Source organism: Bombus affinis, chromosome 11 (assembly GCF_024516045.1).
Source record: "Bombus affinis isolate iyBomAffi1 chromosome 11, iyBomAffi1.2, whole genome shotgun sequence".
Classification (NCBI taxonomy): domain Eukaryota; kingdom Metazoa; phylum Arthropoda; class Insecta; order Hymenoptera; family Apidae; genus Bombus; species Bombus affinis.
In genome coordinates this window covers 9,001,327-9,027,228 of record NC_066354.1, presented here as the reverse complement: position 1 = coordinate 9,027,228, position 25,902 = coordinate 9,001,327, and the positions used below count along the sequence as shown (strand labels likewise).

Below are 25,902 nucleotides of genomic sequence, written 5' to 3'. Positions count from 1 at the left end.
TACTGATTCAATGGGTTTCTGAATGATTATAACGCAGAATGATGTTCCATATTACAGCGTTTAAATATAGCACTATGATATTTAATTCCGCACGTGTCTATAAATGAAAATTTTGATAGTTTCTTATTTTGTATGGCTCTAGATTTACACTAATTTGGAGAATACATAACAACAATAGAATAAAATGGAAAAGATCAAAGAAGGCATTGTTCAGTTTTGTAGATTTCTAAGAATTTTATATATTAAAATGAAAGATCTCAAAAAAAAAGAATGAAGAGATTTTCAAATTGTTAAACACGATTCCAACAAAATTAAGAATCCTATAGTTTCACAAGTTTCTTCGACCATTACGCTTCAAGGCTTCGAAATTGGCCTATCCAATAAGAATTACACGTTCCAAAATTCCAAATTTATGATTCGGTATTTTCATTTTAACGTAAGCACCATCGTGCCCTCTGTCGCCCGTATTAACTCTGTCGATTTTTCGAACAACAGAAACCATCTTTTTCACTTCAACACACAAGCGAGATTACCAAAATCTAACTCTTTAAAGAAGAACGAAACTCGTGTTCGCGAAACTTAGTTTCCAATCTTTGCCTTCTCAAATCGGACTTCTTTTAACTCCACGCAAAGTATTACGATACACTAGTTTCGGAAGGAGCAAGAGCCCGGAACAGAACGAACATCAACTCAGAAAAGATACTCTGTGTCGCGAGCATCTGGCCAACAGTCGCCACCTCGTTTGGAATTAAGTGGCCTCTGAAATGGAAGCATATTTTTCGGTTGTTCGGCAACGAACGGCTGAACTTTCGCGGCGATATTACGCGGTACATACGTTATCCAAAGTTTTCTGGATTACAGCGGCTTTTTCCAGACCTGGCCGTGTAAAAAATGTATCAACGTTATGGAAGGTGCGCGTGCACGCAGCCAGCGTCAGTGTCTAGATTTTATCGCGGATAATATGGTTACGTCGTTGTTACTAAGCCGCCTTACTTCTTAAGAATCTGTGGGCTGTGCATACGTTATTCGTGCTCTGTGATATTACAGCTGGAAAGGAAAGTTTGCATTGAATTGTTCTCCGAATAGATGTAGAAGATTATCCCGCTCGAGCTTCGTTCGGATTTCTAAAATCCATTCGACACGTTCGAAGAATTTTCGAAAAAGGTTCGAGTAACTCGAACGACGCAGAAACCTGTAAATCTGTGAATTCATTATATAAGTTAAGAACACGTGAAAAGACTTTCTCGTATTTAAATCCATAGATTTGAAAGTACGCCCGTAATGTACATTTTTAACGAATATTCTGATCGCGTAAAAATGTTGTCAACGCATTAAATCAAACTAAAGGAAAGAAATGTAATCTCGAGCGGTAGAGATTCGCAAACTTCAATCGCGATATCCGCTAACACACTAATTATGTCGGGAAACATTTACAATGACACAATTTCCAGTCTCAAATAACATTCTTCCGATACCGTTTCTTGAGAAGTTTCCAAGAATCGTCGTTTCAAGCATCGAGCGATTCTTTTTAAAGCATCGTCGCAAACAAGCAACAAAGGGAGGAAAAAAGCAGAAAAAGACTGGCGCGGAAATTCTTCAAAAATTTCCTTTTGTCGTCGTTCGTTCGTTTGCTCATGGACCGGTCGTGTTGCAATTTTATCGCGCAAATAGCTGAGCTCGTTCATTTTCAATTTCTCGCGCCGTTTACCCCTCTTATTTCCCTCTTCTTCCGGTTTTAACGAAGGTGAAAAATTCAACGGGATAATTTTCGTATGCAAATACGCCGTTACCAGGGCGGGACCTCTCGTAATCGCGCCTCTGCCCATCTAACGAGGCTGCATTGAATTTTTATTTAGCCAAGCCTCGTTATTCCCCCCACTCGTGAAACGTTCCACCCCGTCTCTCTTCGATTATACGTTAAATTCTTCGTTGTTCGTGCGTATCATCGATCGTACGATCGACGAGAAGAAAGATGAAAATCGAGGATGGAAACGAGGGAAGAGAATGGCGAGAAGGAAGCGGAAAGACTGACCTCTTTCGGTGTTCGTGGTTGAATTAAATGTTTGGACTTGGTCGCGTTTGATGGCGCCAAGCCAACTAGTTTGTCATCAGGAAAAGTTACGCGAAAAGGAAAACTGGCTGGCAGGAAAAGGACGAAACAGATTATTTATTTGATCACTGTTTCGTCGAGATTTATCGTTGCAAACGGAAGCCAATGGAGACGCAGAAGAAACGACAGAGAAGCATAAAGATTAATCAATGCTAGAAAATTGATTTTTATGTGTTGTATTGTATTTGTCTCGTCGTGTAAGTAGTACGACTAAATGAATGTTGTTTTTCATCCACTCTGGAGAAAATCTTTTTTACCGCGAAGTGATTGAAAATATATTTATTCTTTATTTCTTTCGTGAATAGAAGATTTTAATATTTTTAATATCTTTTTAATATGTTTTCTTCAAGATATTGTATTAGGTATTATTAATGATATTGTATTAGGTATGTATTATTAATACGTAGTATTAATTTGAAACATTAGATAAATAGCTAATCAAATGGGTAAATTTAGAGACACGCTGTATGTTAAGAGACGTAAACGTATCTCGTTATCTTCTTAATCATTAATTTTTTCGTGGAACATGTAAGTAGATATTATGATTTATAGCTTAAATTTTCCTTTCAATGTGTTATACGAAGACAAAATATAGAGATAGAGATCTGTATTATGTGCTTGGGTTAATGCCAATGCGGTTAATAATTCAAAAATACGGAAGCAAAATCAAAGGGACCGAGGAAATAGTGGGAATTGGGTTGGATATATAGCGTGTAGTATAAGAAATAACAAGCAGCAGAAACAGACAAAGAGACAAGAAATAAATGATAAGCAGTGCTTTGTGACAGGCGACTAGATATAATGTGGGCAAGATACACCGAACTAAAATATAGAGGGATAAAAGTGACAAATATCGATGACAAATTAAAATACAAATCTTGCTCTATTGAAGCGACTATTCCGGCGTTAATTCAACATTTCGATTAACGAGAATCTCGAAAGATATCGTTAAATTTCGCAGAGAATTTTTTCGCTACGTTAGTCTCGAAGATAGAAAGGTTGGTAAAATGAAATTTTGTATGAAAGTACGACCATAAATTAAAATATTTAAAACTTCTCAAGTTTCCTCCGGTTCAATCAATACATAGTTGATCAACACCTGCGCGCTGTAAATTATGAACGCATTTCTGTCTAAACGAGTCGATCCACCGTCCGCTTCGCGATCTTACCAAACCTGATACAACGAAATTTCAAGCTGAAATCCAAAAAGTATATACAATGCGATCCTACAAAACGAATCACCGTAGAAAAAAAAATATTAAAAGATTTCAACGTGCCGCCGAAAAGCTCCTAAACCGCGATCGATTCGAGCGTAACGCGTAGAAAATAGCAAAACCGCGGACGTCGACGCGTTCAGCAATTGATACACGGGTTTTTTCAATTTCGTTCCTCCATTTCCGTGGCGACGCGAAAGATATTGAAAAACGGCCGGGCGTGTACAACCGGACGAGGTGGTGGCCAATCCTCAAGAGGTAGGGAACAGCGGATATGGGTACGTAAGGTAGAAAATCCTTCTCGAATTGTGCTTCGAGCAGCATTGTTACTGGCTTGGACCGAAGGCAGGACAATGAAATTCTGAAAAATGCGGAAGAAAACAGCGTGGCCAATACGCGACTTCGAGAAGAACGGAAGTTTCACCGTCTTTCTGCCACCCTCTTTCGTCTCCTCCTTCATCCCCTCTTTCGACTCAACCACCGCCCTTATGGCAATTATATCTATATCCCTGGAACGTATGAGCATACCAGGTTAAAGGCATCCCCGTTTTTCTCTTCGATCGTCCCCTTTTCTTGTCCGTTCAAACCCCGACGTAAATCGAGGGTTCGCTTTCCAGGTTTTCGAGACGCTGCGCGATTGTAATGGCGATCAGGATTCTCGAGGATCGATTAATGCGAACGGTAGCCTGGAATTCGAGGAAGAATTGCCTCGTTCCTTTCTCGGGTATACGAAAGGTAGAGTGGAATAACGGAGGGAAAAGAATTACTAAGATGCTGCGACGTTATTATAGTTTGCGTGGGATTGTTGTAACGTCTCGAAGGAAATATAATGTCCTACGTACTTAAGGGCCGAGTTCTTTTCAGTCTGCGAGGATGATTCATTTTATTAGTAGGAACAAAGATTCTTCGAATGTTTTTGTGAATGAGGCATAACGTACCGGGACTTAAGAAGAGAGGAATATTTTATAAAACGAAGTGCAGAAAGATGAGAAATAGCGTTGATTCTGATTGTCGTATTTTCGAGCACAGTTTTTGCTAATTGTAAATTTTAATAATTAAACTGAGGACAGTTTCATTACAAATAAATCCGTTTCTATTAAAGCAGAATCCTAATGGAAACATCAGGAGCGTAGTACGATATTAATATAAGCCAATCAAGTGCCAATGCACAAGCTTTCTAACACAAAAAACAATAAAATTAAAGTAACACAATTTCTCTAACAATTAGCAATTCAAATCGCTCGTTCTACAGTTCCTCTTAAACATCTTCACACACTATCCCAGCCTCGTAACACAGTTCAGTTTCAACTTCACGTTCGACTATCCATCGCCATCAAAGAAAAGCTAGCACTAAGCAACCAACCTCTGGAACAATCAGGAGGAAAAAGAGTCGTAAAACAAGCCATTAATTCCACCCAGTTCCCTCGATTTTCCGAAACGAAACAGGTGAAGGTTGCGCGACTCGAGTCGATACTCTACGCGAAAGTTTCTCTTGCTCCGTCCTCTTCGGTCGGTCTCCACCCCCTGGGGCGCGCGGATGACGTAAATCCGCGATCCACGCTGATTTTCGAGGAAATTTCGCCGAGTGCCGTTGTAACAATAGCTTCCTATACCTTTTTCCAGAGCGAAAGTTTCGCCAGCGGTTCGTTCGTTCATTCGTTCAGGATAAAAAAGAGACGAGCGAGGCGGAGGGGCGGAAGCGAAATTCAATCTTCCGGTTAAAGAAAAGTTAAAGCGGCTACCGGCTTATCGGGAAGTTGCCGCGCTGCGCGGAAACGGATCTCGGTCCCCCGGACATATTTAAATCCCCGGCGGGGCTGGCCGTAAATTACCAGGGTTAGGCCAACACGCGCTGCTAACTTTGACGCGGGGGCGGAAGCGTTCGTTGCGCCGGCTAAACGAGCCTCGATCGCTCGTTGATCATCGACCGCGACGATTAAGGGTCACGGGCTAATGAAATCCGCCTCCACCGATCCTGCGTGTGTACAATGTGCGAGAACGAAGAGAGGGTCGTTCCTGATTGGATTGTTAAATATTTTAAAGCAAACTTCGTTTCTTTTTCCTTTATGCCTTGATAATGAGTAGATCGAGAACGTTGGCTGCTAACGAATAGGTTAGAAATGTTTGTGGATTTAGGGAAAATATACACGACCATGTGGAAAATATATATAACGCAATAATATGTAAAGTATATTAGAGTATCAACTCGTTCTGTTTGAAAGAAATCTCTATTTAAATTTGATTTTTCTACTTTTATTCATAAAAATATAAACGTCTACGATATTGTATCAAGATCTGTAATCAAGTTATAGGTGAAGAATAGTCGTGTTAATTTTTTACCTACATTTTACGAGAATATTTTTCCATTTTGACTTTCAATCGATACTGTTGAAGCATGGATGACCAAAATAGTTTGAAACCAATTTAACTCAAGTTACTTAATTTTACAGTATCGAATTTCTATTTGTATCGTATATTTTACTCGACGAATCCCATTGACGATTCCTAAATATAGGATATACGTTAAAAGGAAACGATCTAGTTGGAACTATCGTGAACTGCCTGTAATTCAATACACGCATTAATAATGAATTATAAAAATAATTAACACGAGACGACATCTTCCCACCTATTACATTAATAAAACAATTATTTTAAAGAATCTTGATATTTTCATCCGTTGAGCGTCTCTAATGAAGTTTTCGATACTAAAAACTGATACTATACTAAACATATGAATTATAAAGATCTTTAAACTACGTTATTCTACGAACGAAGCTGCCTTTCCAATGGCAACCTCATATACCGGTATTATTTTCCATTTTTAATCGACGTTACAAATCGACTGTCGAAAATATAACTTGAGTTCATTTTTACTTACGTTGCTCAGAGAATGAAGATAAACGTTTGAACTATTTGACTTGACGGAAAGACGTAACCTTCGTTCTGGAAAGTAACTAGAAGTGCAACGTCAGGTGCGTGAACGCGCGACTTCGCGCGCAGCCGAAGCGAGTAACCGGCGACGACGTATGAATGATACATGAACGAGCCTGTGGATCCTCTCGCGTCCCATTACCGCCAGTAAATCGTCCTTTGGAAAACCTTCGAACAGGAGTGCGCTCGGTCGAGTTTGCATAATGCTCGGCGAAGAACGTGGTCGAAAAACGTTGGAAAAAGATTTCGCTGCTTGACGACCGGTGCGCGTTAAATCTTGAAAAAGTGTGGAAATTTTGTATCTTTAAAGGAACTAATTGGAAATTTAACAAGCAACGGAGAAGTAAAAGAGGAAAAGGGAAAATTTAGCCTTTTAAGAAAATATATAAAACACCATTTACGTTGAGATTCTTACGCTTAAAATTTACGATAATAATAAATAGTTTAAAAAATTAATAGCTTAAAAAGTACTCGATAATGAAACCGTAATAAATACATATGTACATATAACGATAGCTAAACATGAAGATGCAAATTACCGCGTACAGTAAACAACTTTTGACTGAATTTTACATTACGCGTAAAAGAAGCAATTACATAGCCAGGTTAATTAAACGAAAAGTGATGTAAATTTTTCAATATACGGCCAACACGATCGTCGAACGCGAACGTATAAATTATTGAAATTAATTATTAGTTATGCCTCGAACGCAACAGTTACGTGTAATAGCGACAAATAACGAAGAATAATAGTCTCTGGTAATCGGTAGCAGTGAATTCAGCCCGTTCCAACGGGGTAGCATGACTTCACGAATGCTAGAAAGCTCGCAAGCGTGCGTTTCACGGGAACAATGGACCTTCGATAAGTATGCCAGTCAACAACAATTTACTATCCGATACGCGACATAAATCTTTCCTATAAATTGTTCGATGATTCTTAACCAATCTATTAGTTAACGAACATGTTTGTCCTTTATATGAAGGGGCTTTTTAATCTCAGAAAAATTCGATCAAACACCATAAGGCGATGTTAAAATTCATAATCTTGTCGAGCAATCCTGGATTAGCAAAGCTGTTGCTCTATTTAGTTTTCGGATTAAATACAGATTTTTCCTATCCTCTGGAGAATATTTCAAAAATATCGATTGTTATAAGATTAGTTAGACCGTTTGCTTTATTTTTCTCTTTTTACAAATCTTCGTGGATTTGTCGCCTATTTTTCGCGGGTTTCTATCTTTGGATCTAACCTTTTCCCCATTTCCTTCATTTTCAACAGGTACGATGAGAAGCTGCAAGCGTGTTCAACGATATTGTCGACAAAAATGTTCCTTCGTCTTCGCCTCGCGCTTCCCTCCTACGGTTTCCTTTGAAAAAGAAACTTCACTGCGACGTACGTTTAAAATTACAAGTCGTAAGTCGATATAAAGCAAAGAAGAATAATTAAGCTCGCGATCCTCTCCTACAATTTCGCAACAAAGGTTAAGAAATCGCTTAATAAGCATTCGAGATATTGATTGCCGAAGTTGACTCGTTTGTCCCAGTTAACAGGTGAACCAGAATCTAACGTAACAGAGATCCGAGCAGATAACGAGGCAATGGAATGGTGGCACGCGGGAATGGACCGTTTAAAAAGTGCAGTGGATTTTACGAGGTGGTCTGGTTTGTCGCGGCGGAATCGAAGGGGCTTATGCAGATTGCTTATTATATGACCGCGGCCTGTATCGCGTAGATTTTATTACGGCTACAGTGACGGTCGGCAGAAGAGGATAGCGGGATTGAACAGGGTTGAAGAGCAGAAGGAGGGAGCGCGCTTTAATTGGTATGTAAATCGCGTCTCCCTCGCGTTCGCGGTTCGTACAGGAGAGCGCGCATACAAGGGACGAGCAGGCCGCTTATCGTTTATGCGTGCCCGTACTCGTTGGCTTTACCATACATTATCCCCTCGGTGATATCGGCCTAAATCAAGCGGCTTTCGTGTTATCGATTTTCGAATGGAGAGTGTAGCCCGCGCCTGAGCCGTCGACCAGACCATCGAAAGTGATTTTAACCCATTTCGATCGATACTCCGTTTACTCTTGCCACGAGTGTTCGTTCCGTTCCGACCGGCATGGTGACCAAACACCATGACGTACAATGGGGTACGTAATTTTTGATGATTCTTCTTTTGGGGTGACTTTATCGAACGACTGCTCGTTTGCTGGGCTATGGCGTTTATTAGCTGAAAACAATGCGTGTTACGGCTCTTTGTTCCCGGTTTAGTTAACTTGCTTGGTGATTGATTTAAGGTTTAATAAATCATGTACACTGTAGGTTACAAGTTTTATGGATAATGCAGATACTAGTAGAATTATAGAATGTTCCGTAATAAGCATGTTATAATAAGTATGTTGAATTATCGAAATTCGTAATCGTGTTAAAACAATTCCCTGATTGTGCTTCTAACTATTTAATAATTCCAGTCTACTCCAGTGTCCAGTCTACTCCTACATCCAGGTAGCGATGATCGGTAACAACTCAGGCAAGCAGCAAACAGAATTAGATATTTCACCACCACGCTCTACGTATTAAGATGTACTTCATTCGTATCGCATCATCAATTTCGTTTTGTATTAAGAATATTTGAATAACTACTTTCTCGTTCCAGTTTGCTATTTTACGAGCTATCTGTGTTGTAATAAATAAATGTAATAAAGTAAGAGAATTTACGTGATTCTCCATTTTCGTCTTCGATAAAAATACAAAAGCGAATTTTCAAGAGAATTAAGCCTACTCTATCCAACGTACATATAGAAATCAAAAGCTGTCTGCAATTCAGTATTCGTGCAAGAATCTAATTGCGAAGCTACGCAAGGATACCTTCCGCCATTCCTTATGAATTCCTTATGAAATTCCTTTGCAAGCGTGGCCGTTTAACTTCCACAAAGAAAAGCCGCCCTTCAGAAACAACTCGACAAATCGACTGCAGGTCGAAACAGACGGTTCATACACGCCAATTTCACCGTCAATTGTCACGCGATGTTCAGTCAGTCGTTGGCGAGGAGACCCGTTTTCCTCGACTGGTTCGACATCATCGCGCATCGTCGTCGTCGAAGACGAGGAGGGCGGCAGAGACACCTTTTCGCATATTTCCACACGACAGCCACGAAGGGGAGACGCGACGAACGCTCACCAGGAGTCTACGTTCCAAGGAAACGACGCGGCGAGACATAATCAAAAGTTGCCATGGCTACACTCAGGATCCCGTGTCACGACGCGGCGTGGCCTTGGGCCGCGGCTTGAATATAAGGACGAGAGCGAGGGAAAACAACCCCTGCCCGCGCTCCTCGATAACGCAAGAACGTCTTTCAATTACGGACCAACCCGACAGCGAGATCTCTGCTGTCTAAGACACGACAGCAGAATCACATGTTTTTCTATAAAAATAGAAAAATTGTATTTCCATTTCGAAATTAGTGCGAATATGTTTTATCGATAGTAAAGATGTACGAGCCAAGGATGTACAAGCTTGACGTTAGAATTGGCAAATTTGTCGAAATGATTTTGTTTATGTCGTTTCTAAAAATGTGCATTGATATCTGTCTAGTTTCACTGACAGTGAGTTAGAGGTTGATCGAATGTAGATAGATTCTTATTCGATAGATTCGACGTGAAAAAGTAAGGTGAAAATGTATAATAAAGCTTCTTGCGGACAAACAATTTTTTAAAATGTCTGATACTCCTAAGATTGAAGAGCTTGTTTTTAAAAAATAAAAATGAATAGAAAGAGAGCATATTTTGGTCTCTGCTTCTTTGCCAAGGCTTGGCCTTTGTGACTTGTTCTTATTCTTCGACAACAGAATAAAGTTAATGAGAGGAAGGTCTGAAGACGTTGATATAATTAAAGCGGATTTAATTAATGTAACAGCTATTTATTCCCATCAAAAGACTTTCAACAAAGTTGCAGCAAGCATACAAATACTACGAACAGAGGACTTCTTTGAAGGGAATAGTTGGCGTTTAACTGATTATTGGTGTCTCTGATCGTTGGTATCTGCCTTTCTCTCTTTCCCTCTTTCTTTTTCTCTTTCTCACTCCTCGCACTCTTCAATTAATTGTAAGTAACGTTACAACATGTCGATCGCTAGGACCAAATGCACGATTCTAATCTACTGTCGTTTTATTAGATCAGATTATACTGTCGTTATTAATTAGAAGGCTAACTACTTTCGCAACCTACTCGCACAGAAACGTTTATTCCTTTCGCTAAACGTCCACGTAGTTTTTCGAAAATTCCCGGGAAACTTGGACGTGCTGCTGGAAACTCGATTTCAAGAGAACGTGGTCGCCTTCAGGATTATGCGATTTAAACGAACTTAAAGCGGCACATATCGATCGATAGTGAGAGGATGGGCGAGGAAGAGATAGACAGATGGAGGAATGGAAAGAGAGAGCTAGGCAGGGAATAAGTGAGTTCACAGTGGGTGGAGGAGGCGACGGATTCGCGTGACGTCTTTGACGGTGCGTCTTCGTCGACGACGAAAGCGTCGGAAGCTGCACGTCTTGAACAGAACGGCACCGAGCGGCACGCATCTTCAAAGGGGCCGAAGTCCTTTGCAATTCTAGTTCGCGTCATGTGAAATGCAATCATATTCTATTTCGAACGCTCGCAACTCGGCGAAGCGTATTCCGGCATCCGTTTGCCGAACGCTATATGTACCCTTCGCATAATTGATTCATTGTTTCCGGCTGTTGCGATTATCCTTACTTCGACGATCCATTATTGCGACTTTTTTAGCTATAATTTTAGAACGGAACGTGCAGAAGCGTTGAAATGAAATTTATCGTGGTAACTAACGTAACACGAAGATTTCTTTTCACGACTTGTACTGAATGCACAGGAGACTGAACATTGCGTTCGTTGCGGACAAAAGGTCTGTTTGTATTTGTTTAAAAAATTGACGTATCTTAAATTTTGCTTCTGGTATTGGGATCTAAGTATCAATTTTTATTTTGCAACTATGAAATTTCTTTTATATGGACAATGTAACCTAAGTGGAAATTATAAATGCATAAACATTCGCAGGTTATGATTAATTAATTAATTATCGTGCAAGAAGCACTCTCTGATGATAAACTCTGAATCTCAGAAAGAAACGTAAGATACAACGAATCAAACAAAAACTTACCGAACGACAGAACGTAACACAGATCACACTGTTCGACGTTCTCACGATATTTGCGAGCTAAATGTAAATACCTACACGAACACCATTCCCTGCATACTATCGAAACACCTTGCTTTAATTGTCGAAAATAACAGCATCCTCGCGAGCATCTGTTCCCTCGGTTGATTAGAGAGTTGGCGAGGAAAGAGGAAAAGAGAGAAAGTTGCGCGTGGCGAGCAGCTTTGCTACTTGATAAACCGTGTAGCTTTCCCGGGCTTTTCTTTGCTTCACCAACGACACAGGGTGATTTCCTTTCGGAACGTACCGCGCAAAATTCTAACTAGCAAAGTTTCCCGGCGACGCGACGGCGACGTGATAGTAAGAGGAAAATGAGGCAGAAGGGCGGCGGAGGGGGTGGACCAAGAGGTGGAGAAAGAGCAGTTGACAACTTTTTAATCTTCTTGGAATCTCATTGGATCCATCCGCTGGAACAACGAGGCGAAATTCGCGCCGTTGGCAAACAAATTTCGTTTGTCCGCCAGAATCACGCTGATACGCGATCTCCTCGATTTCTCTGCTCATCCTGCGAAATAACCAATAGCATACTTCATTTTTTCTTCCATTCCCTTCCTTCCTTGTCGTTTTGGTCGCCTCGTTTTATTGATTATAACGAGGTTGAAAATACGATCGAAGGGATCGCAACTACAAAACCGACAACTTCACTTTTTGGCAATCTGATTAAATAAAACGAGGATTTAAGAAACAAACTTATTTTAATCTTCCATCGTACACGAGAAAAGGAAAAAGTCCTGTTTTACGTGAATTTATAATTTAGAATTTATAATCTATTTTTTGCATTATTGCTTAGAATTATTAACTACAATGAATTTTTTTTTTTTTTGCACGGAGAAACGTATAGAACTGTTTTGAAGATCCTTTCAGATTCGTCAAATACAATAAAAGGTAGATCAATAAAAAATCCCAGAGAGAGATTAATGTGTCTGAAAACGTTTCATTTCTCGTGATTTTTATCTTTTCATCTCAATATTTCCTTCCCGTGTGATGTAAGATTTATTTCTATAACAACAATAAATACCTTTATTCGCTTCGTTTTTAAAACACGATTTATTTTCTTTGTCTCGTGATCCATACTAATATGAATTCTACGCACGTGTTCCGTAGTAACGGATTTCCAACACCGTGCAATGTTCCTCGCTAACAAGTACCAGTCACTAAAATTTATATCTGTTGTTAGATCTGAAATGCAAGCAAACGGTGTAAAGTACGATGCAAGGCCAAACTTCGAGCAACAGAAACAACGAAATTTGCTTTTGAAGCAGGTGCAAGTGCCAAGTTTTTCACAAAAATTATGATCTGCGGAAATGGCACAACGTAGAGATTGTTACTTTCAAAAGGAACGAATTATACAACGTAAAAGATGCAAAATTATGTACAAATAATTCATTCAAACTGCAAACAATCTGTTATGTAACTTTTTCTCGCGCGTGTCGACGACTCAGCCAGAACAAAAACCAAATTATTCATAATTATTCACGTTCGAACAAAAGATGGATAGAAACGCAGAACTAACGAAAGAATAGCGGAATAAAAATTAATTTCAAATTCTATTCTCAATTAATTATTCATAAACCTTTATTGTACAGTAATAATTAATCAAAATGACGAATGGTCCTTTTTAATACATTTTATTTTTTTTTATATTATAAGATGGCAAAAATAATATTACTAGAGATTAAGATAATAAAATTTCAGATAAAAATAATACACGATGCCGATAATATCATGGTTTGACTGTTTGTAATAATTTTCTCTGATTGTAATTATCTCCTGAATTAATTATTCGAGACAGTGAACACGAATGAGCGCGTGCACGGAAAATTCTACATAATTCATTCGATTAACAGTTACTGCAATTTTTCTGTTATCTATCCGCAGCTGAGTAATGGATCGCCGAACGTGACAAACGTTTTTGCCGCGTAATTTATTACTCCGATTTCAATGAAAGCTCCCGAATATCGTGACGGTGTAAAAAATAGAGCGGAAATGAAATCTATAAAACTAGGAGATACCGATCTGTATGCGTGTTGTGCAGGCCATGATCGAGAAAGAGTGTCACGTTGTTTTACGATCATATTATATATTTGTAAATTAAATGAAAAGTAAAATGAAAAATTAGAGAAAATGTTATTAAAAGTTATACGTGAATAGTTAGAAATTATGATATATAGCGTACCATGACGTAAGAAATAATAATTACGGAGGAACGAGGGAAATGAAACGAATGATAAGAAAAAAGCAAATTTATCATTTTACTGACAATATGTTTTTATTATGAATTTATACGATTTTACTTAAATTGCATTATCCAAATTGAACGTGATATTTTATGAAAATTTCAAGATATATCGACTCTAGAATTATCAAACCGTTGGAAATGTCGATTTTACTGAATTCTAAATACAAACTGCGCTGTATTTCTACTTCATTTTTATCGTATAATTTTAATCACAATTATTTACTTAACTTTATTTAAATAACATACTAGATATTTATAATATCTGTATTAAAATGAATCTTTCAGCAATCTGAAATCTCTTTATTTCTCACTTGCTGAACAATTTTCAGAACTCGTACACTTACAATCACTTGACATTAATTTCATAAACAAAGCAATTTCTAAAACGCGGAACAACGAGACGGCAAACGAAACGGATACAACGAAACGCTTTCGTTGGCCTTTTTCCCTTGCGAAACAACGCTGGTCGCGCGAAAATTTCAAGCGGAAACAACCCTCCGGCACCGCGCGCAAAGCCACGAAACGGAACGCAACGTAGAAACACGTATACAGCTGTCCTAAAAAAATTCGTAGAAGCTCAGACTAACCGACGTTAAACTCGAAACGAGGCAGTTCGAAAGGTTAACTCGACTTTCATGGCCGCTTCGGCTCAAATACGAGCAACCGAAATAAACGAAGAGGGATGACGAAAAGAAGACGCGCGAACGGTGAATTGTTACGAGCGCATCTACGAATACTAGCTGCGCTGCAAATCGTAGAAAGAATTCTACGGTGAAATGAATCGTATAAGATGAAAAAACTGTGTAGAAACTTCTTTTTGCAATTGATTCACAATCAGAAGAAGGCTGTATATAAAGTTAACTATTAATTATTAATGGTAATATATTTCAGTCGTATTAAGCCAGTCATACTTTTCTGTAAAGTAAATTTGTTTGGCAGAATATTTTTTACAGGATGAAGCGAAACAACAAACGCGACAGAAGAAATAAGCGATGAGAATTTTGCGATAACGCTGAGATAAAAATTGATTTCCACCATAATGGCAATTCTTACAGATTTTGAGGATTTCGTGACGCTTATAAACGAGGTTACATTGTATATCTTAACGCAGTAACCACCGCTGACGTAGTACTACGTCTTTTCATGGCTAAAGCGGAAAGCCGCTAACGTTGTAGCGGTCCAGGGTTATTTTATAGAAGGCAATAACAATTTAACAACATACTGTAACTATAAAGGTGGATAGCATGAATGATGTCATATCATACTATTACATACTATCACACTATCGTCAAAGAAACGAATAGCGATATAAATTTTCGGATGGGAAGTTACTGCCTTTATATTTTACATTTATAAAAAAAAAAAAAAAAATTATAATTCAATATTTCGTTATATGTAATTTTCATGCATCTTTCATATGACTTTTTGCTGTTAAAAATAGAAAGCTTTCTTTTCAGCTACAGTTAATACATTTTTATAGCGTCTAATGTCATTTACGATCCTTTGTAACATTGCAACTCTATGACTTGGAGGTTCAGTTTCTTCCGCTTGCAATTAGTTTATATGATATCTCGCGAACGAAATTGTTGTTTCCCGAGCGTATACTATACATCTGGTATGGGTTAGGTTAAAAGACTTAGCGAAAAGTCGACAGTTTTATTTGTCAAGGTACAGAACCAAGTTCTCAGATATTACGAGAAAAGAAATGGCTAGAGGCAAGCAACTCGGCATCGAAGTTGGAAGTACTGTCGTCACTGTACTTGCACAAAGTGGCGGAAGAAGGCGTGCGAGGCCAATTATCAGTGACTCTGAGACCAAAGAAATTTCTTGTTTTTTTACTCCAATTGTAAATAATAAGCAAATCGAACCATGATATTTGCAGACTCTTGCTACTTTATATCATACTTTTTACGAATATCTGAATACACGTTCCGATGTGTTATAGCGTTGTCACATTTCAAGCAAAACATATTCATATCAAAAATAATATGAAAATATGGTGACACGTATTACAGATAAAACGAAGCTGTTCAACGAACAGGTTCTAGTCGAAAAGTATATATATCCTAACGAGTGGATTAATTTCAATAGCTTTAACAGTACGAACAGGAAAATTCTAATAAAATATCCTTAGTAATCCTTCAAATTCTTCCATTCGTAATAATTATTCATCATGACTACGGTTGCGGTTAGCTTTCCGCAAATATTACCATCTATTGGAACGCTTTTTGACAAACTTAAGTTTCACCAAATTCATTCCAACTAGCGAAATTAATTCCCTCGTTACTACAAACATTTGTTTCTTCTATCGCGACAATATTTCTATTAAAATTGCAATGATATTAACGTTTCACGAAATATAACGAAAAAATTGTAATTGCTCGGGACGTGCAATTTATTACTAGATTAATTGGTTTCCCTACAAGCCCTTGCTTCAAAACACGCAAGCCTCCAACAACAGTTTTAACAACCCTTCGATCAACCCTATGTACAAAAACATTCTCTCAGAATCCATTAAAAGGTTTTCCAACGAGCTTCATCTCAGCCGCGTACGTCCAGAAAATTCGGAAAATCCAATTTTCCTGAGAAAAACCTGCGTCCTCGTCTTCCTTTCGAGAGAAAGATTTCCTCAAAAAATCCCCGTCTTCTCGATCACGGTGTACAAACTCCAGGTCCTCGACGTGCTACGTACCACCCATCAGCACCCAACATCCACACCTACATACATGTACTTACCGTACTCACACATTGGCGCATACACATTAGGGAAAAAAGGAGAAAAAAAAATGTATTTGCCGTCCCAGTTTGCCCCGGTTGGCATGGCAGGGCGAAAGCTCTTCAGTAAATCCAGCTTAAAGCAGCTGTGTAAACGTTGACCTATATTACAATCACGCCGGCTCGAGTGCTCGGCGACGCCATCGGTCTTTTCGAAGCCGCTACAAAGTAACTTCGTGGCCGCCTGGTGCACGTGGTCGACCGTGTGGTGTGCGTGGCGTGCAGTCGAACGCCTACGCGAACGCCACCAGCCTCCACCTTACTACTATTTACCGTGGTTCTTGGCAAAATTTCCACTAGCCGAGCACAGTCCTCTCTCGCTCTTCGCTTCTTCTTGTCGCCGCTCCTCGCTTTGCCTCGCCGATCGTTTCGCGATTCGACCACCGGAGAAACCCTTTTCAACCCTTTGGAACTCGCATAGAAAATCCGTCATGTACAGACGAATGTTCATTCAGGCTGTCTCCAGTAATCGTGGTGCAATCAGCAAGAGGGTGGTTTTTACGTGAAAACGCAAGTGAAAATGAAATTCTTTCATACGACGAATTTGTTAAGTATATGTAAATTTGACGAATAAACAATCGACAGCAGGTTCTTCCAAATGAGAAAATAAGCGAAAGCTGTGTAACAAAATTTGTGTAGAATTAATTCGATGCATAGGTAGTCGGCAAATTTGCAAATTCGATTTTCTAAAAGACGAGACTTCAAGTGGGAAATTCTTATTCTACGGTTTCAACTTATTTTCAAGTGTCAGGCTTCGGTCGATTGTCCGCTCTCATCCGGATAATAATTAGCCAAGTTCACATATATCTGACAAACTGAAGCTTCATTTTCTCGAAAACGAAACCTCATTGCAAAGCAGCCGTTTGCAAATTGTACCCGATTATTGAGACACCCTGTACACCCGTGTCGATGAGATCGACGAACGGGTGGATGGATATTTTAAACGGGAATTTTTTTCACCTTCTGACGTTTCCTTTTATCCCTTTGCTTTGATTCCCGTCGAAAAGAGATACCGTAACGATTGGACGGAGTTTCATCTTGAGTTCGAGTCGAGAATCCAGGGAATCCGGTCGAACTAATTTGCCAGTTTTCGAGGGTTTCTCCTTTCGCCACGGATTTTTCGGATCACGTGGCCGAGATCGGTGCTCGAGTCATGTTTTGCTACCAGCGATCGATTTTGTTTCTAGAGTTCGACCTTTTTTTTTTGTTCTTTAACGGGTAGCCAGCTGAATCGACGTTCGAACTCGCCTTTTTCTCTCCGCTAGCAAATATCCTGGATTAGACCTCGTTAGCTTTCTACGAGTGGAAATTAGAAGTTTAGTTTGTTAGCTAGCGACCTCTCAATCAAAAAGAGAGATAAATATATTTTAGTTTTTTCTTTATTTATATATACATGTATTACCAACGAAGAAATACACACAATCAATACATTAACTTCTAAAAAAGACGAAAAAGAAATGGTAAAATTATAGAGTACAAACTTTGCGAGGAGTTATTTCCGGCTTAATAGAAAGAAGCCTTTAACTACGGTATACTCGACGATACAAAGGCGAGAATTTTTCAACCTTACGCTGTTCCTCGAATCAAATCTCAAAGTATTTTTTATACCCAGCGCGCAATTATTAGCGGACGAAGCAATTGTTTCTTATTTCATGAAACGCGATAATATGGAACGTGGCGCGCGCATAACGAAGAACGAGTTTACGAAACGAACAAATTTTCATTTAACATGTCGCATGTAGATAATGAGCAATATGTCGATACTTGCGTATCGCGTGCCAAAGAATATTTGTTTGCGCGTCGGTCGCGATATTACTTGCGAGAGGTGCGCATAAAAAATAGCGGGCAGACGCGCGCAAAGAAAAATGGCACAACTGCACAAGTAAGTACTTCGCTTTACTCCTCCTCACTCTGTTATCTACACTCCAGGGGTTGAGTGGTAAAAGCGGGGAGACACTTAAAGGATTTACGGGTCTGAGAACTCTAGACCGCTCTTGGATTGGCTCGAAAGTACGAACTTGAAACCGAGTGTACGCTCGGCCCGGAAATACTGGATGGAAAACGAAACGAAGCCAGGGAAAGGAAAAAAAGATCTGAAATCATCGTTGCTCGACGCGATCGAATTAATTCTAATTACACGGAGTGCTCGCTGTCTTTGGTCCGTGAACGATCTGAGAAAGCAAAAGACGAAAAGACAAATTTTTCTATGATCTATATTTGATTAAACAACGTTAAATAATAATTTTTGTCTCTTACATTCTTCGAGTAGTATCGATAAAAGCCACTAAATCTCATATAAATCAGAAAATTAAAAAATAATGATAACATCGATCGATATACAAAAGCAAAGAATATTAAAATCTCTAGGAAGTGTGAAATTTTCTTATAAATAGATAAAAACGAGCAATTTAAAATAATGATAATCTCAGTTATTCTTACAATTAAAGGAAAAGCTAATCTTCCAACCCAGAAAAGATAACAGAACCGGGAAAGGGGGAGAAAATATCGAAACCTTTCCACAAAAACCAAATATTTGAAGCCTCGGTGTTCGCGGCTGTAGGTTAAGCGCTGTTGTTTTCAAAGTGGAATCATAAAAAACCAATAAACTACAGTCCATAGTCGGACCAGTTTGACTGTCGTTCGGAGGGGAGCAGCTCTTTGCATCACTGGCATTGTTATGGTCTCGAATACAAAGCTGTTTCCCCTTTCTTCTTACGTGTCTGTCCTTCGACTCTGTCGCTATGGTTCTACTCAACCCTCCTGAGTAGACCTCCTTCTGAAAGAGGGTGGAAAAACCGATACTCGATCGAAAATGATTAAATAGGCAAGTTAACGAGATGAGGGCAAAGGTCGCGGTATATCCGATGGATCTTTTAATCGACGAAAATCCCATGCGAGTTAGAAGATATTTTAACATCGGACGTTTTACCCGGCAAAATGAATGAATTTTCAAGACGGAAATGATTACCGAGCCGGTGCTCGTGAAAGAAGCATGCACGTCGGTGCTTAATTAATCGATTCACTTTGACGGCACACGCGTGCAAAAAACGTTGAGATGCTGTACGGAAAGAGGGTCAACTTCTTTGCTCGGTAATAAAAGAAAAAAAGTTTCTTCGCCGAGGTTGCCTTGGTTAGGTGGAAAAATTGTGAAATTAATGATTCGTTTTAAAGCACAAAAATGCTTTTCACCTGAGCATCGTTCGGTTGCTATATGGGACATTATTCGGAGAAAAGGAATGAAACATTCGTCAATAACACCACCGGTAGTAATTGGAAAAATATTAGGACGGAATTAGAATTTTACGCGACGAAATGGAAAATGTTTGAACAATAAATAAGGGAAAAAAGAAATACGTCTGATTTGATGCTTGTCGATGTACATAAATAATGGTATATAAGTCGGCAACTCGATTCGTGATATTTTCAACAGGATGTTTGCGAATATGTGAAATTTTTTGGGCGATAGTAGACATCAGGATAATGAAAAATGTTCATTTACACAAATATTGTATGAAGCTTATTCTTTAATTTACGAGGAATTTAATTTTCCGCTAAAAGGACTTATACGCTAGAAATTCGTCGTATGCGATGTAAACAAGGGAACGAAAATACAACAAAGCCTTGATTATTCTAATTAATTATGACATACCCTGTTTGGATAATCGAAATGTTCGGCTAGTCGAATAACTTCGTTTTCATGTACGAGAGAATTTTTTATTTTGCAGTATTTTCTAGATATTTATATTAAACGCGAATAACAACTTTTAATTATTAATATAACGATAAATATATTTAAATATATAAGCTCTATGAAACTGTATATAGAATAATTTTATTTAGAAAAATTAAATTAAGTTTCAAATAATCGATCGTTCCATGATCAAACCTCTATATATATATTTATATGTATATACGTTGAAATTTGATTCTAATATATCGAGTTACATTTAAAATAACATATTTAATCGACTTACGATCTGTTGCTCTACTGTTATAAAGCAATTTCCTAAATATCCGATCCTCTATCAGGACATGGAAAAATATTAATTACTAATTACCGTGGTGTAACGTGATCGATCGCAAAACTGATGGAACACTCTCCGATAGACTAGGCCGGCAATTACGCGTATAATCGGCGTGCGTAATATTTTATTATGGATGGAAGGTTGGCAGAAGGTCGATAGAGGGGTGAGAAGCTGGCGCTTAGAGGGGTGGGCGTCGAACAGGAGCGGAGCTGAATGCTAAACACGGCTAGTCTGTTACGTGTGGTTGCAGTTTGGCTTCTTAATGAAAACCAGCGGCATGGAAACGTCAGGTTTGGTTTACCCTGCAATTGGAAGCACGTCTCCTTCGAGACAGGCGTTACCGACGCCAAGAGGAAAGGCGATGCAAGATATAGATTTAGCTACCTTAATTTTCGACACTTTAACTCGTCGCTTAATGCCACCTGACCTTTTATGCTGTTCGCGATAACCATTGATCTATGCACATAATCTTTGTTTCTTCTCCAAGGATAGATGAGAGGCACAATGTAGTAGCAACAGTGTTTTTGTAGATGGAAATCTGCAGATGAAGCGTGATTTTTCAAATGGAATGTTCACAGCGTTGTATAATAGAATACACATTTTTCAGAGTGCACGATTTTCCGTTCAAACAACGAAATGAATTTGATTATGAAGCATTGGATATCCTACTTGAAGAATCAAGACTGATCCTTATCTCCTAACAAAAAGTTATTGCTACTGTATCTTCCTTTGCAGGCATATGACTCTTGCGAATCATTTCTGCAATTATTGCTTGAAATAATAGCGGTAATTGAATCACAAAGTGGAATACAGTGTATATGGTGGAATTATGCTGTTAAATGGAAGATGGAACCTTGGAAAATCAACTACTGTATAAAAACAATAACCAATTTTGATTACAACTTTCGAAGATTTTGTAAATTTTACCAATACCTACATACAAAAAATTCAAAAATAATTGAGGGAACAAAATAATGTGGGGATCACACTTGCTTAAAACTTAGTAGACAGACGTGTCTGATTTATCAGACATATACTACTGCGTTCAACATCACACGCTCTACTGTACGCCCGTATGTCTAACAATTTCCTATCATCATATACTATATCAGTGCAGCTAAAATACATCACAATCTATTCCTAACCAACTCGAATCCCCATTTCCTTACATTTATTCACCGGTCTAATGGAGGCTGCTCTCCAATCAGTTTTAAACACTCTCTAAACTCGAGAAAGTATCGAGAAAATAGATTAAATCGATAGGACACGTGTATGGTGGTAGAGCTTTCGCGAAATCCCTTCAGAGTCTAGACTTCACACCCAAACTTAGATCAATTCTAAACAGACCTTGATACTTTCAATATAAAACTAATTTTCCTGCTCATATTTAACTAGAAAACTGCGATAGCAAGTAATTGTCAAATAGTTACGGTAACAATCTCCAACTAATCAAGAAGAACAAGTGGACATTCAAGAAGTCATATGTCAAACCAAGAAAACAGCAACCACCTGTATGTTACAGAAAAGTCACCCTAGATACGACCACGTCAAACATACCCAACAAACTACCCTAACCGGCCCCTTAATTTCTCCTTCCACAGCTCTTACACCCCAGACGTTATATATATCCCTTCGCTCGATCAACTCTACATCAAACAGTCACCCCATAATGAGTCCGTAATGTCACGAAAACAACGGAAACCGACAGCGACCTCGGCCACGCTAGTTTGCGTCGCCGAGAATTCCAGCGCAGGTGCGTGTTGCGTGTTATCGACTAGCGATAAACGGTCGGCCAATACATCGATGGAACATCTACGAGAGCCAGTATAGGGGTAAGTCTGATGGCGCGGCTGCGGCCGCCAACGATCAAAATGGATGTTCGTGCCGATAGCGTAGCCCTTCGCGTGCTCTAGCCACCCAATTAGCTCCCTCGCAACAAACAGCCACCCTCTGACCGACGATCACCGAACTTCTACCCTCCTTACTGCAATTCAAGAACGATCAACGTTGCTGGAAACACGGGGAGGAGCTGGTAAGTAGAATTCTTTTGTGGGGGTGGAACGGAGCAGATGGATTGCCGTTATAGCAATAAGGATAATAGAGATATTTAGCAATAAGGATATTCAGAGATCCTACTGTAAGTTACATATTTACGGACGATTCTGCGGAAAGAGTATTTGTAATTCAATTTTTCCCGGTGAATTTTTACACGGTGAATAGAAAAGAAAATTACTATTTTTGTTTAACTCGTAGGTTTATGGTAAATAGTTCTAGCATTGGTGGTTTAGTTTGCTCGCGGTAGATTCTGTGTGCTACTTGTTCCTTGAATAGTATGTTATTTTAAATTTACATATTGGGCGATTGAAGGAAAATGGCGCGTAAAGAGTGGATTGAAGGGTGCGCGTGAGCTGTGAGCTTTCGTGGAAGAATAAAATGAATTTTAAATGATTGGTATAAGAGAAAATGAGAGATTAGAAATTCTGGTACTAACGTAACGAATCCTCGTAACACGAGAAAATAATATACATAATTAATAGCAATTAATTCCATTATACCGATACAGGTACAACAACGATCCATAGAATCATACATATTTTTAACTTGTAGGGTGTGTGTCCACCCTCGCAAAAGTACACGTATTTCAATCGTATTTCAAAAAAATAATTTCTATTTTTAACGAATATTCAAGAATAACCTGCACCATGTGGACACCTAGTTGCAATGACGTTCGTCCTGTTTGATCCAGGCAGGCACGTACGTGGCCGACCAAGCTGGAGATATACGAGGAACGAATATCCGGAAGGGGCGGTCTGAAACTTTGGACTTTGTCCATCGTGAAGGGAGAACGAAGTGCCCCTGTCTCTATCGTAACGCGCTGCTGCACGTGCACGCTGACAAACAGGCCTTCCTCTAGGGCCTAGTGACCGATGGGGCTCGGAGTATAAACTACGAGATTGAGGAAGGGTTGTTCTCCAGGGGGATACAGCGACAATGCTCGAAATCGTAACGTTTTACGGGAAAGATCAATGATGATGTATTTCAAGATCGTTAGACTTTCAGTTCAAGGTATGAAATAATTCTTTAACTATGGAAGATTATAAAATTTGTGAACAATAAAATTCACATATGTAACATTGCTTACGATCGTCATTTCATATTTATCATCTGGAATTATTGTTAATTATAAGAAGATGATCATACCCTCGGTCTATTAACTAGATTGTGCCATAATCATAAACTGCTTCAGATACGAAGTTAAAAATTTTATTAATAAAAATGATCAAAGTTTACATTTACAAAGTAACATTGTATATAGCTTTTTCATATTTTGGGTATACATATAAAGTTGCATTTTGAGGAATAAATATCTTCGAATAAATCAATCACTGTGTCTAAAATATTGGCAATTTTTGTGACAAGTTAAGTCGTCTTTCTAGATAGCAGGTTAAAGCGCGGCTTTAGCCATTATTATTTATATGCAAAGTAGAAAAAGTAATATATATTGAATTTTATATCGAAGTAAAACTACAAAACTATTAAAACACTTTGCACTTACATTAATAACCATCTGCTTAAACTACCCCAAACTAATTACTTGATATATATTCTTCTTCTATTATTTTCACCCTTGTACATATCATAAAATATCAAGTATTCGTTCTATTTCAATGTATTATTTATCGTCAGTTTATTTTAAATTTATAATTTTTAAAAGTTATTATTAAAACAAACGTGAATTTATTAAAAATAGAATAAGAAATGTACAAACGTATTTGAAAATTTATTAAATTCTACCTTAGAACGACGGATAAATTCGACTTAAACTCGCAGAAACAAATCTTTCTCCACTATCGAGTGACATCGGAAACAAGTTGCAATAGAGGATATTCCTGGAGAAACGGATAACTTTGATATCGGAATCTCAGACGAGAAAAGCGTTGACGAGGGTAAACGCGGTAAAGGAATGGCCGTTAGGCGAAAACGGAAGACACGCGCATGGGACACGAGAGATTCCCTGCTAACGAAACTAATTTTATTGTCGTCCACTTATTAAGATCAAGACGGGGAAACTCGTCGACGGACAGACTGTTGGCATAGCGTTGCATAAGGAGCAACGAAGGGTCTCTGGTTAACAATGTTTTAGCGTCAATTTACTTACCGTGGCTGCCATGGAGAGATGAGGGGCGGCTCGGACGGCGGGATCTGAGGCTTCACTAAGCGAGCCATAGCCAACCGGAATCTGTACCGCCTTTGGACATTCTGCAATAGAAATTTATTTCTATAATACGCTTTATTCCATCGTCCGATGCTATTACAGCCATTGTTTGTTTGGGACGTAAAGATTTCTTTCTTGAAGCAACAGTCGTCATGTCAAATATTATTCGTTCATGAATGTTATAAACGTCATGACAATTATATATTAGGTTGTCCGAAAAGTGTCTTTCTTTTACAGACACGTCTTTTCCAAGCACGTCATTTGTACAAACATAGAACCCTAATCTGTCGAACGTTGTGTTCTTCATTTTGATAGAACAAAATAGATCATACGTAATTCGATAATGTAATATAAAAAGGAAAATGTTGTGCGTCCATTATTTCCTTAAAAAGAAACTTTTCGGACGACCTAATAGTTGTGAATTATCAGGATGATTAATATTTACTTAAAACAAATATGAAATACGTATTATTTCTCTCCGTGCTTTATCCGAAATCACGGAAGATTCCTTCTCAATTTTCCGAAAATCAATATCTTCCATTACAAACAACAAAATTATTCCAAGACTATTTCCTAACTCGTAAATCATAACTGCATTGTTAGAAAAATAGCAAAGCAGATAGAAAACTCGTGTCATCCTTGTGTATGTATGTATCTTCGTCGATCGTCAAGCAATCCTTTTTCACCAAGGACGTCTGTTTTTTAAAATGAAAATGAGATATTACACGGTCGTCGCTTCACAGGGAAGTAAGTCAATTTCGGAAATTCGAATGGCAATGCGGTCCAGGAGCAAGTTGAAAGCCAATCGTAAACTAATTGCAGCTAAATTCGCCCAGCGTAATTACGCGTTTTAATTTGAAGCCTCGCGAAAGTGCTCTTTCTCTCGTTCTCTTTCTTCGCTGTCGTTGTCCTGGCGCAACCAGCGTTCCTTCGTTTCTCGCGCGCTTTAAAAGGGGCTGTATTTTAAGCTAGCCAGTAATTAAAAGAATTACATCTTCGTTCGCTAAGGTAGCGAACTGTCGCGCCACCAAGACGTGGCAAATGGGACGGTCACGAATTTTAATCCTTCGTTCGTTGACGTCTTAATTGAACACGTTCGCCACACGTAAAAATCGGGTTTATTGAATTTTAACTTGCTCTCACTTTTCACCGATCCAGAATGTGACA

The 25,902-nt window shown here is 38.7% G+C and overlaps 1 protein-coding gene and 1 long non-coding RNA gene across 5 annotated transcripts in view; one reads left to right on the top strand and one right to left on the bottom strand.

The window, feature by feature from the left end:
* LOC126921658 (uncharacterized) overlaps window positions 1-25,902 on the bottom strand; it is a 570,126-nt gene that overhangs the window by 432,484 nt on the left and 111,740 nt on the right. For all 4 annotated transcript variants that reach the window (XM_050733370.1, XM_050733366.1, XM_050733368.1 and 1 more), the window contains exon 3: window positions 24,679-24,779. Coding sequence is in view for 3 of the 4 variants with exons in the window: in XM_050733366.1 (XP_050589323.1) it covers window positions 24,679-24,690 (12 nt within the window). In the remaining variant the exon portion in view is untranslated. The remainder of the gene's footprint in view (window positions 1-24,678; window positions 24,780-25,902) is intronic.
* LOC126921690 (uncharacterized) overlaps window positions 1-25,902 on the top strand; it is a 123,300-nt gene that overhangs the window by 84,548 nt on the left and 12,850 nt on the right. Inside the window, exon 3 of the long non-coding RNA XR_007712513.1 lies at window positions 23,266-23,585. This is a non-coding gene — a long non-coding RNA (uncharacterized LOC126921690). The remainder of the gene's footprint in view (window positions 1-23,265; window positions 23,586-25,902) is intronic.